This window comes from Armigeres subalbatus, chromosome 1 (assembly GCF_024139115.2).
Source record: "Armigeres subalbatus isolate Guangzhou_Male chromosome 1, GZ_Asu_2, whole genome shotgun sequence".
NCBI classification, from domain to species: Eukaryota; Metazoa; Arthropoda; class Insecta; order Diptera; family Culicidae; genus Armigeres; species Armigeres subalbatus.
The window spans coordinates 166,956,201-166,973,578 of record NC_085139.1 but is presented as its reverse complement, the minus strand read 5'-3'; the positions used below and the strand labels follow the sequence as shown (position 1 = coordinate 166,973,578).

Genomic DNA, 17,378 nt, shown 5'->3' with positions numbered 1-17,378 from the left:
AACGATAAACAAAACAAAAAGATGAAACAAAACACGAATAGCAGTGTTAGCAGTTTTCATCTTGGTTCCGAAATTACATACTTTATAATACGAGAGATAGATGGCGTTTGCTATTGAACTGTGCGCACTTATAAGCCAATTACCTGTATTGTTGATGTACCTTGCATACCACCAGAAAGAAACAACAAACTCAGCGGAGAAACCGCGAAAATCCGTTCAAAAACAAATTTTGAAGAAAATTCCATCAGCATCTGATTTTCGTTGTGATAAAGGTGTTAGGAAATTAAATTTACTGTTCGTTATCAGCGTATTTATCTCCTCCGAATAGAACCGTGAAATAATAACGAAAGTTTTGCTGCGTTCTGTGCACGGTCATCTGGTAAGTAGAAAATAATTCCGCGGCAAAGAAACATTCCAATATGATAACCTCCATGTTCTTCGCTTGCTAGAAACAATGGAACCAATGGCGCTCGGTAGTCCAAGTGGGAGTCCTTTGCCGTCAACTAGCAACTATTTACCATCGTTCCTAATGGGGGACACTCCTACCACCCCGAGAGCCAATACTCTGTCACCGACCAAGGGCAGAACTTCGCTTGCCTTTGCACAGTCTCCTGTTGGGGGAAGTTCGTTAGCTGGACAGTCCATGGACTACAGCCACGGTGGCCGTTCTGCAGGGATGTCGCAGAAGTTTTCCCTAGGGGGACCCAACTTGAACCAGTCACACAACGTCAATCATAACACAAGTGTTGCCGGTCCACCTACGCAGGGACTCTTCGATTCATTTCGGAACGAGAAGCAACTGTTCCAGACGCCAAACAAAAACATGACAACCGGTGGTCAGGGCGCTGCCCCGTCCACACCGGGATTCCACCACCAGTCGGTTGGAAATGATTCTTCCTACCTCAATCAGAGCGGGTTCAATGTTTCGAGGGTGATGTCACCGATACCATTGGCTCGGGATCAGGATTTTATCCGGAACTCACCTGCCATGATGTCACAAACGCAATCCACCGTTCCAGTCGGTTCGGACTATTGGATAACAGTGTTCGGGTTTCCCATATCGGCATCTTCGATGATTTTGTCACATTTTAGTCAATGTGGATCAATAATTGAAAAAGTCTTCGCTACCCAGAATGGTAATTGGGTCCATCTGAGGTTCACATCCAGACTCGAGTGCGATAAAGCGCTAAATTACAACGGTAAGGTCATCGGCCAGAATCTGATGATTGGGGTGCAGTACTGCAACGATCCGAGCATCGTGGGGAAAGAGAACGGTGACGAACGGAAAGAGTAAGTTTGAATCATAACTGGATGGGATCCGCGTGTTGAATCATTTGTCATGGGCAGCGATATTGATCATGAAGTCTCAATATCGTTCTCCATAAAATCATAGTCATAAAATATTATTTCTTATAGGTTTTCACGTATTTCCTGTTACGTTGTTTTTAAATGCATAAACACAATTTTTAATTTATTTTTATTGTTCCAGATATTCTCTCAGCCGAGTGAGATCGTTAACCCACATAGCTTACAAAAATGCACAGCATCCGACAGATGTAGTTCCGAGCCCAACGGCACCAACGCGAAGTTCTGGCCTTGTAAATAAAGCAATGGATATCATCTTCGGTTGGTGACATGTGGCCGAATAAATGTATCACGTCATATTCAGCGGAACGCGGATTGGATTTGAATGTAAGTATATGTGCAGCAAAAAATGTGGTTCGGTGTTTCCGGTCGATATGTAGTTCATTTGTTATGTTCACGCGGCAGAGATATTATGGATAAAGACGGTTACTGAATGGTATTCTTTAGAGTGGTGCTTATTTTGATATAGAGAAATACTTCCGCAAAAAAAATAAGGAGCATGAAAGGCTTTATCATGTTTTTGCCTTTCTCGTACAACAAAGTTGTACCGAAAGTATGTTCTTCGTTTGTTGAATTTGATAACGATCAGCCATTGCGTTAGAAAGATATGAAGAAAAAGGTTTATTAAAAACGGCAAATGCGAGAAAGGCAGTAAAGTCTTCACTACTAATAGATTAATCAATTTAAGTTTTATTTTCTCCAAACAACATTCAACTGCCTCACTCGTTTACTCGAATATTTTTGAAAAATATCTATTTGTAAATGTTGCAGAAGTCTCAAATTGAGATGCCGAAGCATTCGTTTGAATAAATTCAGTGTAAAGAATTACATTCGGATAATGAGGTGACCGGACGACAGAGGCATTCCAGCGTTGAAAGAACAGCAGAGGACTATTTCTTCCAATTCGTTTATTAAATAAGCTCACTTGCCGTACCCAGCTTTACAGAGCCAAAATCCATATTTTTTTATATATCCCGTCCCGCGTTTATTTTTCATGAGCGTTATTTTTGCTTTTTGCACAACATTTAAATTTCTATCATTGTGAACCGTGTTTGAGGAACAGTGGCTACTGCAAACTTTTTTGGTTTCACTTTCATCCTTTCGCTTTGACTGCCGCCGCTTGTACGTCACCTCATTGTAGTCCACAGATGAGCTCGATGTAAGTGCTATCCAATGAGCAGCTCGAAGTTATTCCCATCCCACTAATGTCCACTTGTAGACGAAAAAGAACGAGCAGTCGTCTTCGTCGCCGCATTCGTCTTTTTTTTGCCTTTGTTCTTTAGCAGTGGATTCGTTCGTTCCGAATGTTGATGGTATAAGCGCTGTCCAATGAGCAACTTGAAGTTTCTCCTGTCCTGCTTGTTATTTTCTGTAAACAAATGGACAAGAGTAGGATAGGAATAAATTTAAGCTGAACAGATTTTTTTGGAGTTCGTTGTTCAATCAAAGTTGATTGCTTATTTTCCGGGTATTGGACCACCCGACTTGGACATTAATTTACAATGTTCTGAAAACTCATATGTGAATATGTAAATTATGTGGAAGATTATGATTTGAAAAATGTATTCGAGGTAACTACTTTCCTTCGATGGGGCTCAACCCACTGAGGGTCGTGGATTCGAGTCCCATCGAAGTAAAGTAGTTACCTCCAATACATTTTTCAAATCATAATCTTCCACATAATATACACATTGGGTGAACAGTTCGTTGCTTGTTTTCGATGTTGATGGTAAGGTATTAAGAAAATTACTTTAAGCTTATGGTAGGTATGGTATGGTATAGATGAAAGGTAATTGTCCCGATTGCAGTTTTTTGGAGATTTCTCCTCGCAGTTTTTGGTTTTCGTTCGCCTTAGAGCGGATAGTCATGGGTTTGATTACCAGCCTCTCCACCAAACCCTCGTCAGTCGCCGGTTTCGCAGCCCATACGGTGGCGTTCTGGGGGACGACAGACAACTTTTTCTTCTCGGAGGCATTCCTCCAACGTTACCCGAATAAATGGCAACCGATTAATGCAACGATCCTTGGACACCGCGTGGACAAACGGACACAATGGACTTACGATTGATATAACTAGCTTCTTCACTAAAAATGGATCTTCTTTAAGGGAAATAAATACACGTCCGAGTTCGTGGTCAGTCAAGCTAATTCTGAATTTATTATCATCAGCGCTCAAGCACAAGAGCCCTGCTCCACTCAATACTCTCTCGATACAACAATATTCTGAGAACCCTACTGGATAGATTCTTCCAATTTACCGAACAGTAATGTTTCGCTTAGTCATTACAACTCCTTCCCGCTTAAGTAAAAGCTTATCTATTTCTGAAAATGCTGAGCATCTATATCAAAACTTGAAGATTACTAAAATAATTAAAATCAGAAAGCATTCTTCATTCATGTTTGTATATTGGAAAATCCACACTGAATTAAACTAAAGAAAATGCAGTTCAAATGTCGACCATTCTATAGTTCGATAGTTTGCTTAAACTAATAATACTCATAATCTACTTTCCTCCTTTTCTGCGTTTTTCTCTTACTACGTCTACAATTTACTTCGTTTTTTGATATTTCAACATTCCCTTCCGGAACAAGCGCGCTCTCGCTGGCCTGGCTAGCTGAGGCACCAACGGTTTGGGTGTATCCAAGCCCCTCTCCATCTCGAGAAGGCAAAGAATTCCATAGAGGATCCTGATCCTCTTCGAACAAAAGGGAATCGGCCGCGAAGCCGTAAAAGTCCGAATCTGTATCATCTTCTTCACTACTCTTCCTCTTCTTGCTGTGACTTTCGGAACCGCCATAGGTTCCTTCTTCAAAACTGCTGTTGTTGCTAATGCAAAGTTGTGCTCAAAAGGGACTGGGACTCTCTCCACTAAAAACAAAGCGTTGCGATCGTCTTCGGCGAGAGTCCTTATTATTTATTCAGACTAAGGCCGAAGTGGCCTGTGCGGTATATAAGAGTCTTCTCCATTCGGCTCGGTTCATGGCTACACGTCGCCAACCACGCAGTCTACGGAGGGTCCGCAAGTCATCTTCCACCTGATCGATCCACCTTGCCCGCTGCGCACCTCGCCTTCTTGTGCCCGTCGGATCGTTGTCGAGAACCATTTTCACCGGGTTACTGTCCGACATTCTGGCTACGTGCCCGGCCCATCGCAGTCGTCCGATTTTCGCGGTCTGAACGATGGATGGTTCTCCCAACAGCTGATGCAATTCGTGGTTCATTCGCCTCCTCCACGTACCGTCCGCCATCTGCACCCCACCATAGATGGTACGCAGCACTTTCCTTTCGAAAACTCCAAGTGCGCGTTGGTCCTCCACGAGCATCGTCCAGGTCTCGTGTCCGTAGAGGACTACCGGTCTAATTAGCGTTTTGTAGATTGTCAGTTTGGTACGGCGGCGAACTCTATTCGATCGGAGCGTCTTGCGGAGTCCAAAGTACGTACTTTTTCCAGCCACTATACGTCTCCGAATTTCTCTGCTGGTGTCATTTTCGGCAGTCACCAGTGAGCCCAAGTACACAAATTCTTCTACCACCTCGATTTCGTCACCACCGATGCAAACTCGCGGTGGGTGGCTCACATTGTCTTCTCTTGAACCTCTTCCTATCATGTACTTCGTCTTCGACGTGTTGATGACTAGTCCGATCCGCTTAGCTTCCCTCTTCAGTCTGATGTAGGCTTCCTCCATCTTCTCAAAGTTACGTGCCATAATATCTATGTCGTCGGCGAAACCAAATAGCTGGACGGACTTATTGAAAATTGTACCACTCGTGTTAATCCCTGCTCTTCGTATTACACCTTCCAAAGCGATGTTGAATAGCAAACACGAAAGACCATCACCTTGCCGTAACCCTCTGCGGGTTTCGAAGGACCTCGAGAATGCCCCTGAAACTCGAACTACGCACATCACCCGATCCATCGTCGCTTTGATCAACCGTGTCAGTTTATCCGGAAAACCGTGTTCGTGCATTAGCTGCCATAGCTGGTCCCGATCGATTGTATCATATGCGGCTTTGAAGTCGATGAATAGATGATGTGTGGGCACGTTGTATTCGCGGCATTTCTGCAGTACTTGGCGAATGGCAAACACCTGGTCCGTGGTGGAGCGTTCGCCCATAAAACCCGCCTGGTACTGCCCCACGAACTCCCTTGCAGTTGGTGCTAGTCGACGGCATAAAATTTGGGAGAGTACCTTGTAGGCGGCGTTCAGCAATGTGATTGCGCGGTAGTTGCTACAATCCAGCTTATCGCCCTTTTTGTAGATGGGACACACGACACCTTCCATCCACTCCTGCGGCAAAACTTCCTCCTCCCAAATCTTGGTAATGACCCAGTGCAGCGCTCTAGCCAGTGCCTCACCACCGTGTTTAAATAGCTCTCCTGGTAGTTGGTCAACCCCAGGGGCTTTGTTGTTCTTGAGCCGGCCAATCTCCTCCTGGATTTCCTGGAGATCCGGAGCCGGTAGAATTATGTCCTGCGCGCGTTCTCCCAGGTCCATCACCATACCGCCATCTTCGTCTGCCACATCGCCATTCAGGTGTTCTTCGTAGTGCTGCCGCCACCTTTGGATCACCTCACGCTCGTTCGTAAGAAGGTTCCCGTTTATGTCCTTACACATATCGGGCTGTGGCACGTGGCCCTTACGTGAACGGTTTAACTTCTCATAGAACTTTCGTGTGTTATTAGCGCGGTACAGTTGCTCCGTTTCTTCACGATCTCGATCTTCCTGCTGGCGCTTTTTCCTCCGGAAAATCGAGTTTTGTCTGTTCCGCGCCTGTTTATATCGTGCCTCGTTCGCCCTCGTGCGGTGTTGCAGCAATCTCGCCCATGCTGCATTCTTCTCTTCCACTAACTGCTCACATTCGCCGTCATACCAGTCGTTTCTCTGATCCGGGGCACCGTGCCAAGTGCAGCGGTTGCGGTGCTACCAATGGCGGATCGAATATCTCTCCAGCCATCTTCAAGAGATGCTGCGCCTAGCTGCTCTTCCGTTGGAAGTGCCACTTCCAGCTGCTGCGCGTATTCTTGGGCTAGTCTAGCGTCTTGTAGCCGCCCAATGTTAAGCCGCGGCGTCCGACTTCGACGCGTGTTGTACACCGTCGAGAGTTTTGAGCGCAGGCATACTGCAACGAGGTAGTGGTCGGATTCAATATTCGCACTGCGGTAAGTGCGGACGTTCGTGATGTCGGAGAAGAATTTACCGTCGATTAGAACGTGGTCGATTTGGTTTTCCGTTTCTTGGTTAGGTGATCTCCATGTGGCCTTGTGGATATTTTTGCGGGGAAAGAAGGTGCTTCGGACTACCATTCCGCGGGAGGCTGCGAAGTTTATGCATCGTTGGCCGTTGTCATTCGATACGGTGTGCAGACTATCCGGTCCGATGACCGGTCTATACATTCCTCCCTTCCTACCTGTGCGTTCATGTCACCGATGACGATTTTAACGTCCCGCAGTGGGCATCCATCGTATGTCTGCTCCAGCTGTGCGTAGAACGCTTCTTTCTCGTCGTCGGGTCTCCCTTCGTGTGGACAGTGCACGTTGATGATGCTATAGTTGAAGAAACGGCCTTTAATCCTCAGCTTGCACATCCTTGCGTTGATTGGCTGCCACCCAATCACGCGTTGGCGCATCTTACCCAGCACTATGAAGCCGGTTCCCAGCTCGTTGATGGTGCCACAGCTTTGGTAGAAGGTAGCCGCTCGATGCCCGCTTTTCCACACTTTCTGTCCTGTCCAGCAAATTTCCTGCAGCGCCACGACGTCGAAGTTGCGGGGATGTAATTCATCGTAGATCATCCTGTCGCAACCTGCGAATCCTAGCGACTTGCAATTCCATGTTCCAAGCTTCCAATCGTGATCCTGTATTCGTCGCCTAGGTCTTTGCCGATTATATCGAGTCGCATTATTTCTTATATTGTTCGTAATGATTGGTTTTCTAGGCGGCTTATTGGGCCTGCGCAAACCTCCTGTCTCGTCGGAGGGCCGTCGTGTCAGGGCTGTTTAGCGTCCCACCTAACACCAGGACTTGGGCTTGTGCGCTTTGAGCGGCACACGGTCGCTTTGGTGGAGCCTACTTGCGGATACATGCAGCTTTTTATAGAGGTTTAACAGGGCCCACTGTCAAACCCCACCACATCCTAGGCAAGCCCCACAACTCGCAGATGGCCTGGGGAGGGATCGTCAAGCCCTTGGACATAGTCCCTTCTGCCCGGAGGACCCGGCGAGAGTCCTTAGGGATCTTGATTTGCCGTCTGTGTGCCGAAACGATCCGCCCGCTGAGGTTAATCTGTAAAACATTTGGAGAAATATGCGTTAGGTATGCAGCAGGTAACCATTGTCTAATGTCAGTTTTGTATGGATTTTTATAATACAATAAATCTTCTTTTCTCAAATTTGTTAGCGTGCTGTGAGTGTTTTCTGTGTTGGTAGAAAATGCATTATTGCAATCTTCCGATTTTGTCAAGTTGTACTTAAAACGATACTTCGAGTTAATTAAATCCAACGTAGTCATTGGTTTGTATGAAAGGAGGCGCTCTGAGGGGAAATTGTTGTCCGATCCTACGCAAATATTCCTATAATTCAACAAGAAATAATAAATCTGTACATCCGTGTCTAGTCTTCTTGTCTCTGGGTCAATCAAAAACTTCTTCAGGCCATCCTTAACCAAACGCACCATTCGTTCCGCCTGGCCGTTGCTTTCCGGATGGTATGCAGGACTGTTCATAACGATTACTCCTTGTTTCTTGAAAAAAGTTTGAAAATGTTGAATGGAGGGCCACCATCTGTAACTATATATTGAGGAAAACCCTGATAACTTTTTTGGTATCTGTGCCAGTGTTCATTTGTTCAATTTCCACCCACTTTGTGTAACTGTCCACTACTACTAGGAAAACTTTCCTCTCAAAAAAGAAAAAATCAGCGTGAATACGACTGAAAGGTTTGCTCGTTGGGGTCCAAGGCGAATACGGTAGACGTTTAGCAACGGAAGAAGTTTCTAGGCAAACCCGACATGATCTCACAAAATCCTCAATATCTCGGTTCAACCCGAACCAGTAGATAGTTCGTCTGGCCAGTTCCTTGATCTTATGCATTCCAGAATGGTTCCTATGAAGCAGCTTCAAGATACTCCTTTTATAGAGTTCAGAATCACTACTCTGCCCTGGAAAAGCACACAACCTTCGATTTCTTCTAAATCTTGGTAATGAGAATAAACATCCCGAAACTTTTTCTCTAAACGATCCGGCCATCCTTTCCTCAGGTACTCCATAATCCTCAGAAGAAATTCGTCTTTTCCCGTTTCAGCTGCTATCTTCTTATAATCCCATCTTATAATGGGAATTCTTCAGTGAAGTTTAGGCTTTTGACGTATTCTCGATCCAACTCCTTGGGAACCTCCTGAGAAATTGGAAATCGCGAACAAAAGTCCTCGTTCCCCATTCTTGCTGACGGTCTATAAATTATATCATAGTTGTAGATTGCAAGGTCTATCATGTAGCGTTGTAACCGTGTAACAGAAATTCTTACTTTTCGTCCCGTAGATGCCAATCAACGGCTTGCGGTCCGTGTAGATTGTAAATTTCTTCCCCTACAGGAACTTATGGAACTTCTTCACTGTGGTAACAACAGCCAAAGCCTCCAGATGAAGAATAGGATACTTTTTCTGTGCTTCGTTGAGTGAAAATGATGTGAATGAGATGGGTCTTTCTTCTCCATTCACTACGTGCGCGATTACTCCACCGAGGCCATAATTACACGCGTCAGTAACCACAATCACCTGTTTGTCAGGGTCAAAGTATTCTAACACATTAGGTTTTAGCAAAAATTGTTTACATTGGTTGAAAACTAGGTCACATTCTTCAGTCCAATCAAAACGTACGTTCTTCTTCAAAAGCCCATAAAGGACTCTAATCCGGGAGGACAAATTTGGGATAAATTTGGAATAATAAGTAATCAAACCCAAAAAAGCCTTAAGTTCCGTAACATTCCGCGGAGTGCGAGCTTCGCGGATAGTCTCTACTTTCCCTGGGCATGGTAAAAGACCAACATCTGTCAGCACATGACCCAGATAAGGCAATTTGTCTACAAAAAAACTTGCCTTTTTTAAAGTTTACCTTTATGTTGAATCTAGCCAGGACCAAATAAAGTTTCTTCCTGCAATCCTCGAAGTCCTTACCGGCAATTAGAACGTCGTCTAAATAACAAAATACGTACTCCAACCCTTTAAGTACCTGATCCATTACTTTCTGGAAAATCGCGGCACTCGACGATGCCCCCTGTGAGAGTCAATTATACGCGTAGAGGCCTTTGATGGTGTTGATCACCACGAACTTTTTAGATCGCTTAGAAAGCAAAAGCTGGGAATAAGCTACAGCAAGATCCAAATAACAAAATACTTTTGAACCGGAGAACGCTGCGAATAAGTCTTGCGGCAGTGGTAAAGGATATTTGTTTGGAATTATAAGTTTTTTGGGTGGGGGGGGGGGGAATGCTTATCTAATCTTCCGGTCAATGTCATCATATAGTGCATATACTCCTGTATATATACGATTGTGATGCATCACCAGTGCTACGATGTGCACGTATTACCTGGCAATCTAACTGCATTGATGTCTGCATTTTCAGAATTCCCAATAAGATTCCGTTGAAATATCACAAATGATGGTAATTGCTTGTGGAAAGGAAAAGAAAAGTGCAGTGGGTACCGGCCAAGTGCTAAAATGATAAGCGGGAACAATACCTAATTCCATTTAAATCGTTTAGTATCATTAATGATTAGCACACGTTATTATTTCATGTGGGGCCAAGCATGGAACATATTTTTAAACGCGGGTGTCAGGCGGCTGACCCATGCTCGACCAAATCGTAAAATTTAGCTAGAATATTTTAATTTTGTTTGATTGTTTTTATTTTATTTTTATTTTTGCCATCAAATGATTAGGAGCTTATTTTCAGCATCTCATAACGCAAGAGAGGGTAAAACTCTGCGTAACTGCGTTGTATAGAACAGTTTAGGAGGTCCCCGATTCGGTGCATTGTTGCACTGTCGTGTGGAGCATGGTTTATGGCGATGTCGTTCCCGCATCTATGACGCCTTTGCTTGAACAAATCATTCTATATAATGGCTGGACATGTTAATAATTCATTCTAGTTCTGAAATCTTGTGGTAGATGCTTCTGGAGGCTGTCAAGGCGGTGGGAGGGACATTGCCTATGAGTGGCAGAGGCGGCTGTGCTCGGGGCGGCGGTATGGTGAGGGCAGTTTCTGGACAGTTGGGATCCAGTTTTCATACTTAAGAGAATATCTAGAATAATATTATATTTTGATGAGCAATAACAATGCCATCCTCCATGTTTTAACCACGAGCTTTATTAGTAGCATAGGTTATCAGTACTCCTAATATACTTAATTCGGTGGGCACGCTTTGAACACATTTTTGACTCAAGTTCGACCAAAATTGTAAAATTTAATTGATTTAATTTGATTCAGTTTAGTTATTTTAGTCTTGCTGTGTCAGATGGTTAGGTATTCTTCCCCCCACCCCTCCTGCTCCCTCCTTTTCTATTTTATGTTTCCAAACTTAAACCAACGTGATCACACTAATCCCAAACTGCATGTACCTCTATCATATCAATCTACATACGAATCTACATACAAGAAGCGACAATCACCAGAAAACGGATTTCAATCATTTCCCTTCTACCATAAGTATAAATCATCTAAGCTATAATAAACTCTATCGTAGCGATCCCGAACTGTCTAAACATCTATCATGAACATAAACACAACCGTTTCTATCGCTACAAACATTTCTCTAATAAAAAGGTTCCATATCAGTCGCTAGAGCCGAAAGCGGTCAACAAGCCGCTCCATACTCTCCTCCTCTATCTTCTATTCTCTCACAAGTTTACTACCCTGAAAGTGAACTGTTTCGGACCCCTTATGGGTCTGAAGCAGAGGACGGGACGCTCGAGCCTACCAGTCACATTGATTTCATGAGTTCTATAAATTAATCGTCACGTTGAAAATTTAAGCCACCAGTGTAAACGTATTGCCTAATGTCATACAACGTAGATTGGCCACGGCCCGGGGATACGTTGAGTATAACAATAATAACAAGAATTATGAGTTTATTTATCGATACTTTACAGTCTATTACGAGACGTATCCCCTGATCCTTTTTTATCACTACTATCACCGGTGAAGCCCATTCACTAGCTTCTATCGGCGAAATAATACCGTCTCTCTCCAGCAAGTCGAGATGATCAACAACCTTATCCCTTAATCTTAAAGGAACCTCATACGCTTTCTTAAACACGGGTGTATCATCCTTAAGGATTAAATTACCCTCAAAACCAACAATTGGATTTACCAAATTTTTGTCGAAAAGTGTTGGAAACTTACGCTTGGCATCATCAATCACTTTCTCCCTTGCGAACTCCACCGTCACGGTATTTACACGCTGATTTATCATCGGCTCTAAGAAAGTTGGTGCGAAAAGTGGTGGTGAAAGTTGGTGAAAGAAAGTGCGCCATCTGTCGAAGAAAATGTCCAGCCAGCTTCGACCCATCAGAGGAACAAAATCATTAGCCCCTTGAAGAATAATCACTCACTCACTATTCCATTCAATTGCACCGAGACTTTTAATTTTCCCAAAATATTCAGCCTGTTACCGTCGATGACATAAACTGCCGCTAACCGCAAGTCGAGCACATCTGTATATGGAGGCCCATATACAGATGTGCTCGGCTTGCGGTTAGAGGCAGTAAAGTTTCCTATTGCTTTTCTCCAAATGGCATTTTCCAAAATTGCGCAGGATGAGTTGACCCTCAGACACCGACTCGATCGGATCGTTGTGATCTTTGCTCTTGTAGCCTACGTGGTTCTTGTGAACATTATTTCCAACAATGGAAAAAGTATCTCCATCAGTAAAACGGATTAAAATATATCCGAAAACGGCAATTGGCCCCTATATAGTGTATGTACGACGAGTGGATTGTCCAATCAATCCGTTCGAAATTGCAGATTTTCTGAACTCTACTTATAAATCTGTGAGTGAAACAAAATATCTCAACGAAGATAAAATCCAGATTACATTCGATAATCGGAAGGAAGTCAACGATTTCCTGCTATCTGCATCTTTTATACGGTCATCGTTCTACCTTTATGCGCCAGCTTTTTCTTTCTTTCTTATTGGCATTACATCCCCACACTGGGACAGAGCCGCCTCGCAGCTTAGTGTTCATTGAGCACTTCCACAGTTATTAACTGCGAGGTTTCTAAGCCAGGTTACCATTTTTGCATTCGTATATCATGAGGCTAGCACGATGATACTTTTATGCCCAGGGAAGTCGAGACAATTTCCAATCCGAAAATTGCCTAGACCGGCACCGGGAATCGAACCCAGCCACCCTCAGCATGGTCTTGCTTTGTAGCCGCGCGTCTTACCGCACGGCTAAGGAGGGCCCAGCCAGCTTATCGTGTAGAAATCGATGGCGTAATTTATAACCAGCACGTGGATCTAGTCGAAATTAAACGTAACAACGGTTTCGGCATTTACAAAGATAAAAATATACCAGCTACACATGTATTGGACGTTGGCTGTCTCAACAAGCGATCGACCGATCCCGACAAAGCCTTACCAGCCATTCGAATAACTTTCGCTTCTACTGTTCTACCGGACTACCTACAAGTACGTAATGTATTGCTACCAGTGCGTCTTTTTTATCACAAGCCAATGATGTGTGCTTGGTGCAAGCAATATGGACACACAGCAAAGTATTGTTGTAACAAAATGTGTTGCCTCAAATGTGGAAAGGATCATCCCGATGAAACATGCAGTGTTAAAGCCGCCGTGTTTCAAATGTAAAGCGAATCATGAACACATGGAAGACTGCATGACTCTACAAAATAAACATAAGAAGTTTGAAAACAAGCTACGGAAAATGCGAAGGATAGAATATGCCAATCTGAAGGAGAAATCGTCGTCTCATCTAGACCATTTGCCGGAGCTATAACACAGTGAAACCGTCATCAATAAACCGAAATCAATTAAGCGTTCCGCTGTTAGAAATAAAATCAAGGCGTCTACTTCAAGTTCGACTAAAGTTCAACCAATTTGTTCTTTTTCTCAAATAGTAAAACTGCTTTGTGAAAAATGTATTACAAATGATCTTTTTAGAAAAATGATTATAACTTTGAATCCAGCGTTAATACAAATTTGGAAAAAAGTAATTGTTAAATATCCACCACTGGGATTATTGATAACCGCTGACTAAGATTAAGAATAATAATAATGTTACAAAAATAAAAATTGTAATCTGTGGTATCGGCCCCGTAAAACTTAATGAGTGCCTGGGCCTTAATAAACAAATATAGGTTAAACAAAAAATTGCGCAGGAAAAGATTTTCTGAAATCACAGTTTCAGCGGAGCCACAGTCCATCGATAATCGCCGCTTTTCGATAAATGCCTCAATATAGCAAGGTGCGCTATTCTTACTCTTTGCAGAAACCATCATGCAATGAATGTCCTCATCGTCAGATTCAGACCCATTTAGTTCTTCTTTAAGACGCTTAAAAATGTATGACGAACTAGAGGGTTTCGAAGGTTTGGGAGGGTCGATAAATTTCACTGATCGCATAGACTTACGAGGACTCTTCCTTTTCAATCTGTAACAAAATGTCTTTGTGTGTCCAGTTTTATGACAAAAAGAACACTTGAAAACTTTTTCCTCATTCTCATTCCCAATCCTTCTACCTCCGCTTCCGCTTCTAGAGTAGAAAGATCGATTACGCTCAAAACTCCTGCTTCTATTCCAAAAATTTTGCCTAGATGGGTTAGCTCAAAACTCCTACTTCTATCTCGGAAACCTTGTCTAGTTGGATTATACTGCTCTTTTCTGCCCAACCTAGCAACGACACTGGTTCTTTGTTCCTCGTCACGGTTCACAAAACGCATACTATTTGATGATAGCTCTTGATTGACGATCAACTTCTCAGCTTTAGCCGCGGTCAAATCATCCTCATCGAACAAACGTTTTTGTAAATTCCGGCCATATGTTCCAATAACCAACGCGTCACGAATGGCTCGTTCTTTAAAATCTCCAAAACCGCATAATTCTGCCATCTGTTTTATGGCAAGTACAAAATCTTCGCACTTCTCGTATTGCCCCTGTCTGCGGGTCCAAAACTTATATGTATGGATTACATCGGAATCTTTTTTATCATAGCGTTTTTTTAATTCGTCTGTTATTTGTTTGTATGTAAAATCTTTAATGTTTTGTCCCGGAAAAAGCAGTTTTAGTTGGCTATAAACTTCAATGCCACAAACGGCCAAAAACGAAATTTTGTATCTATCGGCTGTGTAATTATTGTGCTCGAACAAAAATTCTAATTGTTCCAAATATTGGGAGAAGGGGATGGATCCCGACACGTACGGTTCTGTCGTCGTTGCCAAAGACATCCTGTAATCTTTACCCTGCAGTGATGACGCACAATCCAAAAGCAGTCCAAAACCAACCAAAAGCAGGCCACAATGCACAGCAAACAACAAAAGCACCTGGAATGCACCCGCAGCAGAAAAAGCAACAACAGCAATCCACAACAAAACTCCTTCAGCAACAGCAAGCCCAGCTGATAATCCGCAGTTTGTATAGTCACCAATATGACCGGGGTCAATGCTTGAGTCAATGACCTTCCACCTTGCGAACAGCGATCCACCAGTAGACAACAACAGCAGCAACCACGAACTACGAATGCACTTTCGCCGACGACCGCAAAATGCACTATACGGCGAGATTCACTTGCTACACCATAAACTGTCAAACGTCGGTTCTCACCGCACTCAGAAAGAGAACGGAAAAGTGGTGCTGGCTGGACCTTGCATAAACCACAGTTTATCAAGACAAATGAGCTGGTATATAATATCCAATTTCTTTGTGCTGCGCCGAAAAATCACGCCAAAAGCATTCACCAGCGGTCGTGAAAAAAAAGACGGAAAATGGTTCAATTTTTTTTCTTTTTCTCGTCGCCACCGATATAACTAGCTTCTTCACTAAAAATGGATCTTCTTTAAGGGAAATAAATACACGTCCGAGTTCATGGTCAGTCAAACTAATTCTGAATTTATAATCACTAGCGCTCTAGCACAAGAGCCCTGCTCCACTCAATACTCTCTCGATACAACCTGGGACGGAACTTGCAAAGAGGAAAAAATGTAACTTCATCTGCAACCAGCAAGCGCTGTCACGAATTGTCAGATGCAACCAGCACCTTTTTGTGTAAAAGTATTGGTATCCCTCAAAAAGTATTCCGAATGATTTTGTTTTACGAGTACTTTTTCACTTTGAAAAGTATTCTAGAAAAGCCGGACAGCTTAATATTGAACTGTTATGAATACGTGTTTTATTTCCGATAGGAAAATCTTTATAAAAATTTTTATAAATTTTTTTTTTATTTTTTATAAAAAAGTTTACAAATCCGTAAATCACAAACACTTTTATTGTGCTCAGAAGATTCTACCCGGGATTTAGGTGAAACACTCAAGGAAACAGTTGAGAATCGATGATCAACTGTGATGAAAAGAAGATCAAGTATCAAAACAAGGAAAAAGAAGCCGTCTTTGCAGGTCTCGTCTCAGGATACAACAATATTCTGAGAACCCTACTGGATGGATTCTTCCAATTTACCGAACAGTAATCTTTCGCTTAGTCATTACAACGATGAGATGGACTGGCAACAATAGAGATGAGTGACGTTTAACGCTCGCACACTGATGTGCAATTCGGCATGTGTAAATACATGTTTGTTTTCCTTCTGCTCATAACCTCAAAATTGATCGAGTCATCACGATGGTTGCGAAGGAGTCAAAAAATATATGGAAATATACTCATTTTTACCCAAACTTTGCTGAGTAGCACCATCTAGGAGTGTTTGTTTTCCTTTTATCGCCACTCACACATTCGGACGTGAGAATCTCAATAATGCAGTAATGGAAATCTAAAAATAGATTCTGTGTGGATTCTGTACAGCAGAATACCACAGTAGATCTCGGCACAGTAGCGGTTAAGTAACACAGAGTGCCTAACAAATAAAGAAAGAAATAAAAAAAACTACGATGACATTGTCGGCGTACAGAAAAATTTCCGCTCCCTGGAGTACGCATTCGAATACTGACTCCATCAACACAAGGGAACAAGCTTCCATTGGATCTCCAGGACGCCTTATGAAAAGCATTTTGGGAGTATTTCCCGGTTGCCCGGTTCAGTCGCGCCTGTTGCAGCCACCGTTCTTCGAAGTCGTCCTGACTTTGAACTTAGATGTACACCGGGTATCTCCCAACCTGCTATTGCAGGCAAGTACTCTTATTTTCCTGAAACTTTACCGCCTGACGCCGTTCAAACTTCCAGAGCTCCGTTAGCGGATTCCGATCTCGTTTTCGATGACGAAGTATTGATATATTATCAGAACGCCGGCAGGATGAACTGTGATGTCGAACAATATCTTTTTGCCACGTCCGATGTGGTTGTGTTAGCTGAAACTTGGCTCGATTCCCGTACCCTATCTAGCCAAGTCTTTGGGCCTGAATACGTTGCCCTAGAAACAGCCGCAAATCAACTGGAGGAGGCGTTCTAATCGCAGCGAGGAAAAAACGAAAAGCAAGAGTTATTGACAACGACTTGTGGGAATGTGTTGAGCAAGTATGGGTGCACCTCCAGCTTACCCATCGTTCGGTGTCCTTGTGTGGACTATACATTCCTCCTGATCGTGTTCGCGACGATACACTTATTGAAGTCCTCACACAAACAAGCTTTTCATTGATCGAAATGATGAATGCTTCGGACGAAATCATCATTATAGGTGATTTCAATTTATCATGAATTTGGAGATCCTCCTGCAACGGGTTCCTTCACAAAGATATGAAACATTCTTAATTACATAGTCACGCTGCCTCGATTACTACAGCATAGTCACGCTACGTCAAATCAATCACGTCAGCAACGAAAATAATCGCAGCCTG

General features: G+C 43.2%; 1 protein-coding gene across 1 annotated transcript; it reads left to right on the top strand.

Annotated features, from left to right (window-relative positions):
- The first annotated feature begins 166 nt into the window (after positions 1-166).
- Positions 167-1,804, top strand: LOC134205502 (nucleoporin Nup35). The gene is made up of 3 exons (XM_062680785.1): positions 167-379; positions 450-1,290; positions 1,490-1,804. The coding sequence occupies exons 2-3, from the start codon at positions 455-457 to the stop codon at positions 1,632-1,634; spliced, it is 981 nt and encodes a 326-aa protein (XP_062536769.1). The 5' UTR covers positions 167-379; positions 450-454; the 3' UTR covers positions 1,635-1,804.
- The last annotated feature ends 15,574 nt before the right edge of the window (positions 1,805-17,378 follow it).

What these genes read in the sequence shown, in the direction of transcription:
- LOC134205502 (XM_062680785.1), top strand. Translation starts at nt 455, where the DNA reads ATGGAACCAATGGCGCTCGGTAGTCCAAGTGGGAGTCCTTTGCCGTCA. An exon ending in AACGGTGACGAACGGAAAGA is followed by an intron (nt 1,291 to 1,489) that starts GTAAGTTTGAAT and finishes TTATTGTTCCAG; the next exon opens with ATATTCTCTCAGCCGAGTGA.